Here is a 15322-nt window from a genome sequence, read left to right on the forward strand (position 1 = left end):
GCTGAACCATATAAAGGACATAACCATGCAAACACACTTGGAGTGGCAGGGTTGTGGTTTTCCTGTTTACCCTTCAATCCCAGATAAGAAAAGGGTCAAGGTCAGGACAACCACAACTTCTGAGTGCTCGTATCCCAGCCATTTTCTTTTGCTAGACTGATGCTGAGGAAAGCCAGGACAGAGAGCATGCAGAGGGACTCACTGCTTTGAGGATTGCCACGGCGTCCTGCTGCAGCCACGTTGGGTAGACAACCTCATCATTCAGAATGGCCTCAAAGAGGTCGTCCTCATTCTCCGCCTCGAAGGGCGCGTGGCCACACAGCATCTCGTACAGCAGCACTCCCATGGCCCACCAGTCTACATCAGGGCCATACAGCATCTCCTGCAGGATCTGGAGGAGAGATGGGAGAGAAATATCAACACTGAAGCTTCTGAAACTGAGCAGGGGAGGAAAAAGGATTTGGAAACATTAATGCAGAAGTTCTCACTACATCCTAACAGCACCCCCTGCTAGGCTGGCTGTAAGTCCAGGAACTACTGAAGAGAATCCAGCACAGGCCACTAAGATGATGAAGGGACTGGAGCATCTATCATATGAGGAAAGGCTGAGAGAGTCTGTTTAGCTTAGAGAAAAGGAGACTGAGAGGGGATCTCATTAATGCTTATAAATATCTAAAGGGGATGTCAGGAGAATGTGGCCAGACTCTTCTCAGTGGTGTCCAGTGATAGAACACTAGCCAATGGTCACAAACTGGTACATAGGAGATTTAACATAAATATAAGAAAATGTTTCTTTACTCTGAGGGTAACAGAGCACTGGAACTGGCTGCCCTGGGAGATTGTGGAGTCTCCATTCCTGGAGACATTCAAAACACACCTGGATGTGTTCCTGTGTGATCTGCTCTAGGGGATCCTGCTCTGGCAGGGGGGTTGGACTAGATCATCTCCAGAGGTCCCTTCCAACCCCTACCATTCTGTGATTCTGTGGCACAGATGATCTCAAACTGAGAACCCCCAGATCAGCACAAAGGTACATCAGGTGCATTAAGCGTGGGCTGAATTAGCTCAGCTGCTAACAGGGTCCCCTGGGAAACAAGCCCTTAGAAATGATGTTAGGGCTTAGCAGGAGAAACAGGGGCATTTCAGCAAAACTGGCTGAGCCTCAGGAGCAGCAGAGCAGCTATGTGAGTGGGATGACACCAACTTTTCTTTGCCTCTGGAAAGGAACTTCTTACCCAGCCTCAACAGCAAGGCCTTCAAGCTGGGGAGGGGACAGAGCGCTGAGTGTGTGAGAAGGGCACAAACACCAACCACAGACAAAAATTCAGTTGTGTTGAATATGGATCTGAAGCCCTGTCAGAACATCTGGTAGCATCTGGAGGGCAGCTGTTCCTTAAAGAGGTGTTTATTAATTTTGTAGTGAGATTGGGGAATGACATGGAAGAAGAGGAAGAACAAAAAGGAACTGGGAGACAAGGGAGAATTCAATCTCCTTCCTAATCAAGCTGGGCCAGTATCAGAATGTGCCTCTTGAGATTTTTGCAGCTGTGCCTCCATTTTTCAGCTCACATTTCCTAAAGAAAAATATAAGCTTTTCCTTGTGCCTGCAGCAGCTAAAGGTTTACTCATGCCTTGATTGTACAAGGGGCCAATCAAGCAAGCATGCACCTACATGGAAACCTTGCACCCAGCAGTCAAATAAGGTGTAGCTAAATACACCAGAGAGTATACCTGCTGCTCTAAAGCTAACCTACACGTTTTATATTGTAACCAAGTCTTCCTGGCCAAAGAAAGGTTTCCTGTACCTCTGGAGCAATGTAGTCTGGTGTACCACAGAAGGTGGCTGTGGTGATGCCATCATGAATGCCCTCTTTGCACATTCCAAAGTCTGCCAGCTTGCAGTGACCCTCGTAGTCCAGCAGTACATTGTCCAGCTTCAAGTCCCTGCAACAAGAATCATTCACCAAGTCACTACATGCTTGAAGCAGCCCCAGCACCAATGGAGGCAGCATCCCAGGCCTCCGAAGCTGAACCTGCAAAGGGGACAAGCCTTGTAATCATAAAAAAATCAACAGAAGTCATGCAGGAAGGGTTTTCTTTTTGCTTTGTCTCTTACCAAAGGGAGGGAGGAACAAACATCACTCTGCCAAACTGCATTTAATATGGGCAGGTGCTATATGAGTTGGCCCATGTGGCTTTCCAGACACACCACAAGCCCAGCTGGCAGAGCTCCTGCTCACTTAGCTCTGGGACTCACTGGAGCGGAGGTTGCCAGAGCTGTCAAATTGCGTAACGATGTTATGATGCAGCAAAACGCGCCGCACGGGACACGCTCTGATTCAGCAGAGCACCACGCTGGGAGCACCTGCAGAGCTTCTCCGGGGGGCAGCAGATCCCCTCTTCTCCTGAGGTGTGTGGGGGGGTTATATCCCATACTTCATAGTAACAGGGAAAGACCAACTGATAAACCGCACCTGCAATGTCATCTGAGCTGAGAAGAAAAGGAACTCCCTGCTGGCACCACACCACGTGGAGTCATCGGCCAGCACAGGATACTTCCACCATAAGGCAAAGTCTTAAAGTCCTCCCAGGTGTTATCAATTCCACCAGGACTGTGCTAATGTAAGAAGTGAACATCCCCTGTAGTTCTCATGGGGGTGGGACCTCCTAGCCACTGTCACAAGAGACCTGCAGCTGAATGCCAGCCACACTGTACCAGCTGCAGAAAGGCACATTCTTCCAATACGTCACCCCTAACAGCCTGGGAACTCCTCATCAAAAGCAGAGCTGCCAAAATGACAGAGCCATTATCAGTATGCCTGACCTTGGGATTGCCTCAGGGAACAGCCTGCAGTCAGCAGTGCTGTCAGGAACACAACCAGAAAGCAATGGGGTCATCTGCAGATACAGGCAATGCCTTCCTAAAAATACATACCAGCTTGTAGCACTTCTGCTTTTCAGCCCCCAGACAAGCTCTAGGCACTGTCAGACAGAGGAAAGGAGCTGTGACAGGAGCTGTGACAGGAGCTCTGTGCAGTACAAATCTGTCACAGTTCGTTTTTTGAACCATCTCAGGTATTGGCCCAGGACCAGCACAGAGCCCTCACAGCAGCTCTGCAGGAGACTTTTGCTATCACCACTTCACTGAAATGGCAGAGGCACCTCCCAGGCCTGTGCAAGGCCACCCTCAAATTAATTCAGATGCAAAATAAGGATCAAATAACCAATTACATTGGATGGTCTCAGAGTCCCTTTGCAATGTCCATGCTGGAACTTGATCCATTTTGCTCTCTGGTTGGACATCTATTTCCCTGGGAAGGGAGCAGGGAGAGTAATGGGGAAGTGACATCATAGGTGGTGGCAGACGCATATCAATATGAAAACCTACAGGAGAGCTGAAATCTGAATTCAGCTTGATCATGTTCATCATCTGTCTAAGATCTTAAGGTGAAAACCAGGTGGTCGATTGCTCTGTTTTGCATTGGAATTTCTACAGCCCACACCACCACCAGAAGCCTCTCTGGAGCTTGAGACATCTCTCCCTCAACTTCACCGGTGCAGTGGAAAGATCAATGACGCACTGTGCTAGACAAACAGAGCAACATCCTGTCCTAAAGAGATAACAAGAAGTATTATTAGCCTCTCTGAACAGATGGAAAAGCAAGAGGGAGAGATTAAAAAAATTCGCCTGTGTCCCCCAGAGCCAACACTGATCAGCAGCTTCCTGAATTCCAGCTCCGGATCTTAATCACAAGATCCTACATCCTCTCTCTCCGACGTGAAGACAGCATGGCAACACAAGCCAGCAAAAACTCTGCAATTCCCAGCAGAACCACCAGCTAACCAGTGGCCAGTGAAATTTGGGTGCTGATGACAGTGCTCATGTTTGTCTTATGCTGTAGTGTTTACTTTGGGTGGGATGGTCAGCAGAAGATAGTTATTTTTCCCCTTCTGAGAATCAAAAATGGTTGCTAAGGCATGTGGGCAAAGGCTCATCTTGGAACAGCTTTAGGTGAGCACAGTGAGTGGTATTGTCCATGCTCACCCATGACAGTACACCTTCAGCAGCAGTTTACAGCCAAAGCTCCTGTTGCTCTTCCCTGTGGTTCCTGGCAGAGCAGGGAAGCCCTCCAAGCATGAAGGCAGGCCTTGTTTACAGGAATCTACAATGATGTGACCAAAACACGCTGTTTATTCTTGGCTTGGTTTTAAACGCAGCTTGTACCTTTTCAGTCCTGGGAAGGCCCAACTGTTGGGGGGTGACCCTAAAGGTGCAACTAGAAAGGGAATTCTGGTGAGCCTGCTCGAAGATCCCCATTCCAAACCTCCCCTCACTCACCAAAACATCCACCACATCCTGGCATGCCTTGGGAATACCTCAAAAGACACCTTCCTTATACCTGAGCCAGCAGAAACACAGTCACATACACTAAGTGAGCAGGTTACAGTCCCTCACGGAGGGCCTGAGGAGCAGAGGGAAGACACAGCTACGAGGCAAGGCCAGCTCTGCAGACCAGACCACCAGGCACATTGCTGCTCCTCAGCCTCTGCCCCACAGGACATGCTGCAGAAATCACTGCGAGCTGTATGATGCACGGAGCTCATCATTAAGATGGCAGGAGCTTCTGCAGGTGCCTGAGCACTCTGTGCTTGTTGCACCTTCCCAGAGAGCCTCTATATATGTAATAGCCATGAAATTTAATCCATTTACCATTTGCTGAGCAAGTACAGTCTTAACCACCCAAGACAAACCTCCAACCTTTTGGCTTCTCTACACTGCATGTTAAACCCATTAGGAGCATCTGTTGTCTCCTGCAGTTGGGATACTGGTTTCTCCTGACTTCTTTCCAGCAACGTGAAATCCAAAACTTGCATTCTCTCTTTCCACATAACCTGTAAAGTGACATTAATCTCCTCTCACTTGTTCAGGCACTCTGGCTACGTGCTGATCCTTTTAAAAGAGGACCTCTCATGACCAAAGAAGACTTCTCAATGCTCTTCACCTGGAAAGGCCACAGAAGATGGCCCCACACATCTCTCTCAGAGCAGATCTTGTGGGCCAGCACAGTAGAAGGTTCAGCCATGTGGCTCCTTTGGAGCTTGTTCTCTCTATCTGCCCTGTAAGACAATTCTCTGGGAAAGCTCTGGTTTGGTCTCGTGTTTGAACAATTGTCTCAAACTATGGCAGCAGCTGGAAGCTCTTTGCTCACTGCTCAATATTGACAGGTCTCCTCACGCATCATACCCCATGAACCAGCACAACCACGTGAGAGGAAAAACAGTGACTGGTTTCTGAGATTTACAAGGAGCTCTTCATTCCTGCAGTAAGGATTCTGGGAAGCTGATGAAACTGGAAGTCATCCAGCTCTGAAAGCTCAAATCTACCTCATTTCCTTAATACTTGCATTTTCCATTCAATATTTTTAGCAGTTTGGTGAAGCAGTAACGGTGGAGAGGTTTTCTGAGGGCTGCATTTCTTAGGTCCTGCTGAGGTTCTGCCTTGCACTGGCAAACCTCCACTGGAAAACAGGCTTCATCCTGACTCAGAAAGGCAGCTTTTGTCCTTGCAGGCAGCTTCAGCACATTGGCTTAATGGCCTTGGTTTAGTTTAGACCCAGAAGAAGTGACAAAATGAGCTGCTTCAGTGTCACTCCCTGGAAGAGGTGTTCTTTATGCATCTGCTGCTCCAGTTGAACACTTGTAAAAAAACCAAATTATAATTGCAGATGACCCGGTCCTTTCTGAAGCATCTGTCAAGTGCAGTTTCTCTACACAAGGGAGCCTTGCCAGTGATTACTGGTGTTCTACACATACCTGCCACTCGCTCTGCTCAGATCATCTCACTCGTGATGCAGAAACTATATCAGAAAGGATGAGGTTTGGGGTTTTTTTTCCTCTTTTGGTTTCATCATCCTGCTTTGCAAGGGCTGTGTTACGTTGTAAGGAACTTCTTTGCAGGAGTAGTGGTGGTAGAAACCAGCTTCCAGTTTCAATGCCCAAGTCTGATATTCTCCCAGCTTTGGTAATTCCAAAGGTCAAGATTAAAGCTCACCAAAGCCTGCTTTTCCCATCTCCAGTGCAAATCAGTTAGTCATGGAGGGTGTAGGTACAGAGCAGTGAGAGCCAGCCACAAATACAGGTGTGACTAGTGTAATACTCCAGCCAAATCTTAAGAAAAAAAAAAATAAATTCATCTATACAATTACAATCCTCAAACTTGGATTAGCTAAATGAATAATTTTGCTATTTCTGAAAGGGAGAACTTTGGTTTTTCAAGTCTTCAGCATGCAAGGTCATTTAGACACTCTTGGAAACACCTCTGGGGTGAGCAAATGTACACTCAAACCCCCTTTGCAAGCAGGGAGTAGATTTTTATTTTTCTCCACCTCTTCTGCTGAAGTCATTTTACTTCATAGAAATACACGATGGAGAAAAATGTGTTTCTATTGACTCCTCTGGTAGCCAAAGCAATACATGTTTCCAACTCCTGCTCCAGTGAAATTGTAATTATTTTTTGTAAAATGAAGCAACTTCAACAGAGGAGAATGGAAGACACACAAACTGGGGAATAGCACAGTTGGTAAAATACTTACCAAAGAGATAGGATTTTACAAGTTGGAGACCTTGCTGCAAATACAGTGGACAACAGATTTAAACCAATACTTTTTATTAAATAAGGAGGAGAACACATGGAGATCTCAATTTATGTAAAGCCCAAAATACTCTTGTGAAGCTAAAATTCTTTCCCATTTTCCTTTGCATTCATAAATAACACCCAAACCAAAATACTTTTCTTTTCCTTGAAACCAACACTCTTTTGAGTTGCAAAAAACTATTGTTGCTTTTAACAAGGCCTAAAAATTATTTTGGGCTCACAAAATCTGAAATATTTTTCTATCTTTCCACACTATCTTTTGGAGACTCAGTTACCAGACTCAAAGCAAATATTTTCACAGTTCTGCTGCCACCACCTTTGGACTAAGGACCTCCACGTTTTGTTCTCAAGATTTCATCCCACTTTGGGAATTAAGGCTACTTCTGATCCCATGTGCCTTGGATTGTAGAGAACTCACTCAAACATTCCTTCACAGAAAACAGTTCATATCTCTTTTCTAGTAACAACCAAACATGATTTATTTTTATGGTTAATTTTTATAACCAGAAACTCACATTCAAAGCAGATTTCCTAAGCAGTGGTAAAGCTGAGTGTCAGTATGCAGTAAATACAGGCTAAAGAAGACACCTGCAATATAATGTAAGATGTAAAAACCCAGGCTGAGCTGCTGATACTTGCTTAGTTGCTACCACAGCTTTAGGGTAGGGGGAAATATTGAAATCACAAATGAAAAACCAGGTTACTGGTCTTCGAAAAAGGGAGCCAGAGATCATAAAAAAAGATCAAGCTGCACTGAGCTGGAGAAAAATTGTTTGATAGCCTGAGTTTTGCTGCCAAATAAGAGGATGAGACGTTGTTCCCTTCCAGCCTTGGAGGCTTCCTCTAATTCGACTCCTGCCATAATTTAAAGGGGAAAATCAAGATAGCTGGAGCACCCTCTTGGGCACAGAGCCAAGGGAAGAACTGGAGGCAAGACTCAGCATCATTATACAGCATATAACCAGTGTGTAGCCACTTAGAGCACCACTTGGGGCTGACATGCTGAGATGGAAAGCGTTGCTTTATCCACCCACAGCTTCACACTGCAACCCCAAAACCCTGTGGGATTTAGTCCATGCACCCTGTCCTTCCAGGCACTGCACAAAGTAACATCAAAATACACCACGGAAACTGCACAGCATAACCTCAACTTCTTGTTTTGCTGAAAAACATTCTCTTAGGTAATGAAAATGCTCCTTCTGATTTTCAGTCAACTTCTGAGGTCCAAATCTGTTCAGACCAACAGGATGCACACAGACAGCCTGACTATGGCAGATGTGCTGCAACCTGCAGTGCAATGTAACAGGGCAGAAATGAAGGGAAGATCTCCCCGGGTATTTGTAAATTCAAAATGACCAGAAAGTAGGAATAAAACACAGCAAGGTGCCCTCCTCCACTGTCCTCACAGCCAGAAGTTGTTTTCAAAAGCTGATCACACTTGAGTGTTTAGGGACTAGAAATATAGTCACAATGGTTCCAGACTGAACTTCTGCATTTCTCAGAAAAAAGCAAAAACAGAAATGTGACATAAACATAGAATGGTTAAGGTTGGAAGGAACCTTAAAGATCATCAGGTTCCAACCTCCCTGCTATGAGCAGGGATACCTCACACTCAACTATGCTGCACAAAGCCTCATCCAACCTGGCCTTAAACAGGGATAACAATACAAGAATCCAACTCAGACTCAGGTTAAGTAGTACGAGTGAGTGAAACTCCACTGAAATAAGCACTCATTGCTACAACAGGTGACAGCCATCTGTCCTTGCTGGCTGCTTTGTGCAGTCATGGGAGGCAGAGGAGGCTCGTGGGGAAGGCTGATTCCACAGGCATCTCAATATCTGAGCAGTTCTCCAGCCAGGAGTGCAGAAACATTCCTGGGGATTTTACAGGCTCACCCCACCACAGCACATCCTAGACTGCACAGAGGACTGTGGAGAGGGAATGCGGCAGAATATAACAGAACTTCATGGCTTTTCTCTGCTTCACCTAACCCAACCACACTGGCATGCAGAGCACAAAGCCTTTGAAATGTTCTGCAGGGGTGTGTCAGGACAAAGGCATGGTGGATTACAGTCTCCAAAGCTGGCTCCACCTCTCTTGCAGACACAAGGACTGTATAGAGTGATGCAATATGGACTCATGTCCGGGGTCAGATAAAATGCCAGAACACATGGCTGAGCTTCTCTGAAAACTCACACCAGAGCACATGGCCAAGGACCACTCTGGAAGGGACAGTGGGTGTGCAAGACAGAGGGAGATCCTCATACCCACCTGCCTCTGTGCTCTTCAGCATGCCCAAAGGCACTCCATATCAGTCTCAGGAACTTGCAGGGATAAGTCTGATGAAGCTTTGCAAAACGTTCTTGCTCTGCTGCTTGGGCTTCAGACTAAACCCTGACTGGCAAGCACTTGTATCCAGAAGCGCTCTGTGATTCTATTAAAGCTTAAAAGCCAAGCAGCCCTCCAAGCATAAGGACAAGTTTCTGCAGGCCATCTGCCTGGGTTAAGGCTGCACCGTGAGGTTTTTGGCAGAGATAAGACTTGAACCTGCTGCTGCTGGCTCCCCATCTGCCTGAACCCTTCCTGCTGGAAGACTCTCTCTGGGAGCTGGTTGCCCAGACCACATCAGAACACCAGTCTCCTCCTGCTGCTCCCCCGGCTGCTGTTCTGGAGGCGAAGCAGCGCCCAAGGCGCCGACTTCTCTTGTGGCATGACCTGGGATCCAAGACCTCTCTGATAGTTTGAAGCACCAGCAGTCCCACCTCCCCTCCCCTCTGGGCACTTCAGAAAAGCATCTGTAGAACCTAGCACAACTACCAACATTATTTTGTTACTGTTGAGATGAACAAGCATGATTCATCCTCCGGTGAAATGAAGAGTGGTAGGCTTAAGTGTACAGGCAACAACTAAAAAAAAAACCCAACACCTCAGCATACCACAATAGACAATCACAAAGTTTCTACCACACTACTGGGTCTGAACTCAACTGGTACAGATATCCAGTGGGACCCCACAGGTGTCCCAAGTAACTTCAGGGTTAGGCACACCTAGAAGCTTCCCCTTCACTATATGCGTGGCAGTTGTAAGAGAGCTAATGGTGGTTTCCAGAGGCAGCTTTATGAGACATTCCTGAAAATGGGACAGCTGAGAGCAATGAGCCATTACTGCTGAAACACAGACATGCTGGAGATCGCCGTAGTGCAGTAACCCCAAAGATGGCACAATCCATATATATTTATATGTCCACATTTTTGTGCCTATTTTTTTGCATATATGTACATATATTATTTACTGTACTTTTATGTGGGACTCTAGTCAGGAAAGAGGAGTCACATTTGAGGTACTTCCCTGAATCCTGGAGCAAACGTCCTCCCATTTACTGTGGGAAGGGGAGGGAGATGGACAGAAAAAGCCTTCGTGTCCAGCTCTTGGTATGCATGCCACGCACTCCCCTTCCGGATGAGCAGCCAGCCTAGTCCTGTGATAGACTCCTTGGTCCCACTGGGCAGCGACACTGGAATTTGCTGGCCCTGAAACATCACTGGCTGAGTTGCTCCCAACAGAGCTTCTATTTTACCCTTGCCAGAAAAAGATGGAAAGAGGAAAAAAACCAACCCAAACCACAATGCTTCTTTTCTGTGAGTCCCCTTGCCTGAGGTCTTCAGAGGAGGCTGCACAACAGACTTGAGACCCCAATGCATGAACAAGAATCAGGTGTAGACTTTTGACTGATGGTGCCAAGAGAGGTTAAGCCTCTTATGTCACCTTGACAAATATAGACCAACGCTGATTTGAAGGCTGATACTGAAATAAAAAATCAAATCAGGCTTGTGCCCATGGTACAACATGGTCTCACTACTTAAAAATTGAATGTGTTACCCAAGATTAACCATCACCAACTGCCCAGACCCAACTACAGAGCTGCTTGTAGGCTGCTGTCCGAGGTCCAGGCTCTCTGGGCCGGACTGTGCATCTGAAAAGGCTCCTCTTTCCACCAGCACAGCCTGTCCCCATGTCACCACTGCCTGCCCTAAGCTTACCCTGGGGGAATTAGACAGCAGCTCACACAAAAGCGACTCTCCTGCGCTCTCACTGCTAATCTCACAGCCGTTGTGAAATCCACCCTCCCCACCTTTGGAGTGTTAGGGGGAATGTTTCACTCCAGGAAACAACAAAGAAAAAAAAAACAACAAAAAAACCCCCACAAACAACCCAACAATAAAGGCGACCCTATCTAGCAGGATCCTGTCTGCAGACTGCCTCTGGCAACGGCTGGGGCAGCAAACAAACCTGTGCTAGCACTGGTAGTGCCAGCAGGGCTTTGTGGGGAAGACTCCTGCACTGAACCTGTATGTCTAGTCAGGCAAACTTCTCCATATTCATCCAAGGTGGATAAGACTCACTTTACTCTGAGCCTGAATCCAGGAAAAAAAAAACCAAAAGTCCTGTTGGCTTCAGTCAATTTTAGATCAGGCTCTTAAAAAAAAATTACTTCACCTTATTAAGGCTCTGAATTACAGATCCAGATTTACAAAGCAAAGGCTGTAGGCAATAATCTCCTTTCTATAATGGAATTAATAAAGCTGACGACAAAAGTATTCTGGTTTTAGACAGTGTTTTCAAAGGCACTTTGCTTTGGCCTATAGATTTCTGCTGTAAAAATTATCATTACCTTCTGAAGAAGCAACACTGGGGCAACATGGGGCAGCATGGACACTCTTGAAAATGTCAGCATCTGCACCAACTTTTTGAGCTCACAGAGGAAGAGCAGTCTCAGTGCTAGTAACACATCATGGGCACAAAACACACCAGCACCCCAGTACTATGTAGGACAGGGTTCTGCTCAGTCCTCCTTGGAAAAAAGTTTAAATATATTTCCTAGGAGATGCTGCCTTGAGGGCAGTTTCTTAAGAACTTGAGACCATCACTGATACCATTGATTCTCTTTTTTTCTAGAACTCCAGCAAACCTGCAGGCAAACAAAGAGCTTTCCTGACTGCTCTGATCTCCCTGCTTTCTACTACAAAAATCACTTAAATAACAGCAGTGAAATCAGATGGAAGAGGTATTCCTAGGAGCCTAGCAAACAGCTTATTATCCTAAGATTTGGTTCCTCACTTCATGTGAATTACTGTTGCTATTCATTCACTGCAGGTGATTGACCTAGGCCTGTGTGAAGCTCCAGTAGCCTGGATAAGGAGGGCAGAGCCAGGTAAATTTCCTGGCTGGGCATGCCAAGCTCTCTGCAACCCCACTCCCTCTTCTAAGGATTCCTCCCAAGCTGCCTGTGCACCAGAACCAGCAACACTGAGCTTGTGCCAGGCCAACAGGGACAGACTAGATCCCCTATGCTACCCTGAGTGCCATACAGGCAGCAAACTGCCCATGAACAATTCTAGGCAGTATTGTCCCTGTGTCACAACAGGTCCTTAACCCATGAGTCTCTTTGGTCAGGGCTGCCTCCCCAGCTAGGAGAGGAAGACAGGTGCTAACCTAAGGCAGTTGAGCCCCCCTAAAATTTAACTTGCCAGCTGGCAACACTACTTTAGTTCCCAAACAAAAGCTGCCAGCTCCCTTGTTCTTGTATTATACGAAACAAATCAGAAAATGAAAATAAGCCCCATCTCAGCTGACCCCATCTGGAAAAAAAAAGGATAGAAATGGGTTCTGAACGAGGAAGGTCTGTCTGTACACTCCTCAACTCCTGAGTTTTCAGTCCACAGATCTGTCAAGTCTCCATCTGAGATTCACTACAACCCAACTGGAATCTCCCCAGTCTGCAGTAGGGTACTTTGGCCTATGCAACGTGGGACCGTTGAGAAGGATACTTCCTGGCTTTGTGTGTCTGTGTCTCCAGGAACATGCCTCCTAGCATGACTCAGCTTTTTGTGGCATCACATGAAAAGGTTGCTTTCTAGCCCAAACAGTCCTTCCCCCAGTAAACAAGCCAGCCCATGCATGGGCATCTACAGGCACATCCTTGCAACATGAGGAATTGATGCCTCTTGCCTTTCACCACCTGATACACGGAATATCAGCCCCAGGAGGGAGCTGAGAGGTTTGTGTAAGGGAAGCACAAGGGGCATTTCAGGACAGGAATGGGAGTAACAACAAACTTCAGCATGCAGCAAGATCCAGCTAGGGTGGAAATCTGGGGGTGTTAGCCATGAGTAGCTTGTGCCTTTCAGTTGGCTCATTCCGAATTGGTTCTGAGTCAACTTGGTGTGTTTACTTTTGACTCCAGGACCAGGGTGCCTTGCAACAACTGCTCTTAATTCACTCTTTTTCAGGCCAACAAGACAGCCTACGGGACTCTCAGATTTACTTGTTTAACTGAGGAAGATCTGAAGCTATCAGGTCCCTCTCACACAGACCTTGACTATATGCTTGATGTTCTTTCTGCAGGAAGACACCACAAACCCTCTCTGAAACTGATTGCTGATCTAGGGAGACAAGAAACAACAGGCAAACGGAACAGAAATCTTTGCTGAGAGGTGTAATAATACCACACCAGATCAAAAGTCAGAATTAAACATTTTTATCTAAACCTCCCATGTTTACACAGGCCAGAATTGCACAGCACATTCTCTATCACAATACAAAAGTTAGTCAAATTGAAGGCACAATGTTTTTTTTAAAAACTCCATGTCTGTGCTTGCTAAAGGTGCACTGAGGTGATATGTAAAGTGCATTGGTTTTTTTAGCTCGTGTCCTCATCAAAGTTTAGCACACTCTACCTACAATGCTATATTTTTACTTCGTGGCAGGAAAGCAGCTCTTAATGTTATTGACAATTCCAGTGGGTTCAGTCACCAAATACTTCCAACTCATCTACACATCCAAATGCCACTGCTCTCAGACTGGGCTGCTGTTTGCAGATATTCTCCCTGTGAATAAATAATTGATTTAGGACTAATGTAAGGCCACAGAGGCTCAGGGGAAGCACAATGACTCTTTACTGCCCCAAGAAAAAGGAACAAGTGAACTATTTTAATTTTAACATGCTGAAATGCATCACCCACAAAAGATACATTAAAGCCAAGGAATTCCTGGAATTGCTCTAGATAGGTTATGCAGACAAGGAGCAGTAGATGACCTGGGTCCTCTCTGCACTCTGGGGACACCATTCACCATACACATGTGGTTTACCTGTCCCCTGTTTCTGTTCTCAACCAGACTTCACAGTGCTTTACTTTTACAAATTGTTTGCGAAACTCTTCATGATTTGGAATGAAAGATGATTTCACTGTAGGGTTGTGAGAGCAGGGAATGCTGTGGGGGGGATGGAGGTGTGGGTGCTGCAGCATACTTTGTGTTAGACTGTCATAGAAAAGCAACCACACTATGACATAGCCACTTTCACATCAAGATTACATCCATAGGGACTGGGAATAAGCTTTTAAACACAGGGTTACTTTCCCTTCCCACCCCACATTGCCCCATCGTGACTTGGAAAGCACCACAGTGATACAACAGCAAACCCAGCTTGCTTCCTCTCCAGCCAATTTCATAATTTTTTACAACTTGTTTTGCATCTCCATATTTCTACAGTACATACCAGTGTCTCCACAACCATCTCCGCAATCTGGAACTCAACCCTTGGGCACGGTCCTCTGCCCCTAGACCAGGTTTGCTGTCACTCCTGGCATCACCAGACCTTCCACATGGCTGGAATGACCCAAAATTGAAAATGCCCAACAAGAAGACAGCCCTTACCAACAGGCCTTCATTCCCCTATAGTAACATGCTCCCAGAGCAGCACTGCCCAGACACAGACTGGGTGCAGCTGACACCCAAGAAGAAGTAAGGATCACAGAATCAAAGACCTTTAAGATCATCTAGTCTGTACTGAGTCCAGTGCTAAACCATGTCCCTAAGCACCACATCACACATCTGTTAAACACCTCCAGGGATCTATGATTTTATGATTCAACCCACTTCCTGGGCAGCCTATTCCAGTGTTCAATAACCCCTTCAGCAAAGAAGTTGCTTCTGATATCCAACCTGGGGCAGCAGGCTCTGCCCAAGACCTAGTCCAACCTTCAGGGATCAGGCACACACTGGTGTGCATCCCCAGGTGAGCCTCTAATGGCAGATTTCTTTGTCGAGTGCTTCTCCACTCCAGCCTTCTATCTGAAGGCAAAGAACTCCACATCCTGACAACTCTGGTGCCCACGTGGCACCTTCCTACCACAGACATCAGAGCTCCAGCACTAGTGACACATCACTCAAACACGCTCTGACTTGCTGTCAAACCCAGATAGCAAACCTCCCCTTTGGCCTCAGTTACCCTGGGCAGCTGAAGATTTTTCTAGCACCTGACTAGCAGCCCTGTGGCTTTTACCTCATGTTTTGAAACAAGACAGAACATGGATTTGGGCTCAGCTTTTTCCTGTACCTTTAAAGGAAATCATTCAGATTTAGTGCTGGCCAGCCTCTAAGGTGCCACCAGGGCTGCTTTTTATAAGCTAAAGGTATTAAGGCCTCTGTCTGGTGACTTAAGTCTTCTCCTCCAGCAGCACCATGGCCACATTGCTTCCCTGCCTGAACCTGCCCTTCCATGGACATGCCCATCCGTGCTTTCGGGGGCAGCAAGGGTGCTGGGTGGGCATGGTGCCTTGCAGGGAAATCTAGCACTTCTTTTGGGTGCTACAACCAACCTCAGC

The 15322-nt window shown here is 46.5% G+C and overlaps 1 protein-coding gene across 1 annotated transcript in view; it reads right to left on the reverse strand.

Moving 5' to 3' along the window:
- Window positions 1-15322, reverse strand: part of PRKCH (protein kinase C, eta) — a gene marked incomplete at its 5' end in the record, with an annotated part of 119837 nt that overhangs the window by 17767 nt on the left and 86748 nt on the right. Inside the window, 2 exons of the mRNA XM_010000699.1 lie at window positions 203-391; window positions 1806-1944. Of these exons, the coding sequence (XP_009999001.1) occupies window positions 203-391; window positions 1806-1944 (328 nt within the window). The remainder of the gene's footprint in view (window positions 1-202; window positions 392-1805; window positions 1945-15322) is intronic.

Source organism: Chaetura pelagica, unplaced genomic scaffold, assembly GCF_000747805.2.
Source record: "Chaetura pelagica isolate M959 unplaced genomic scaffold, ChaPel_1.0 scaffold36, whole genome shotgun sequence".
Classification (NCBI taxonomy): Eukaryota; Metazoa; Chordata; class Aves; order Apodiformes; family Apodidae; genus Chaetura; species Chaetura pelagica.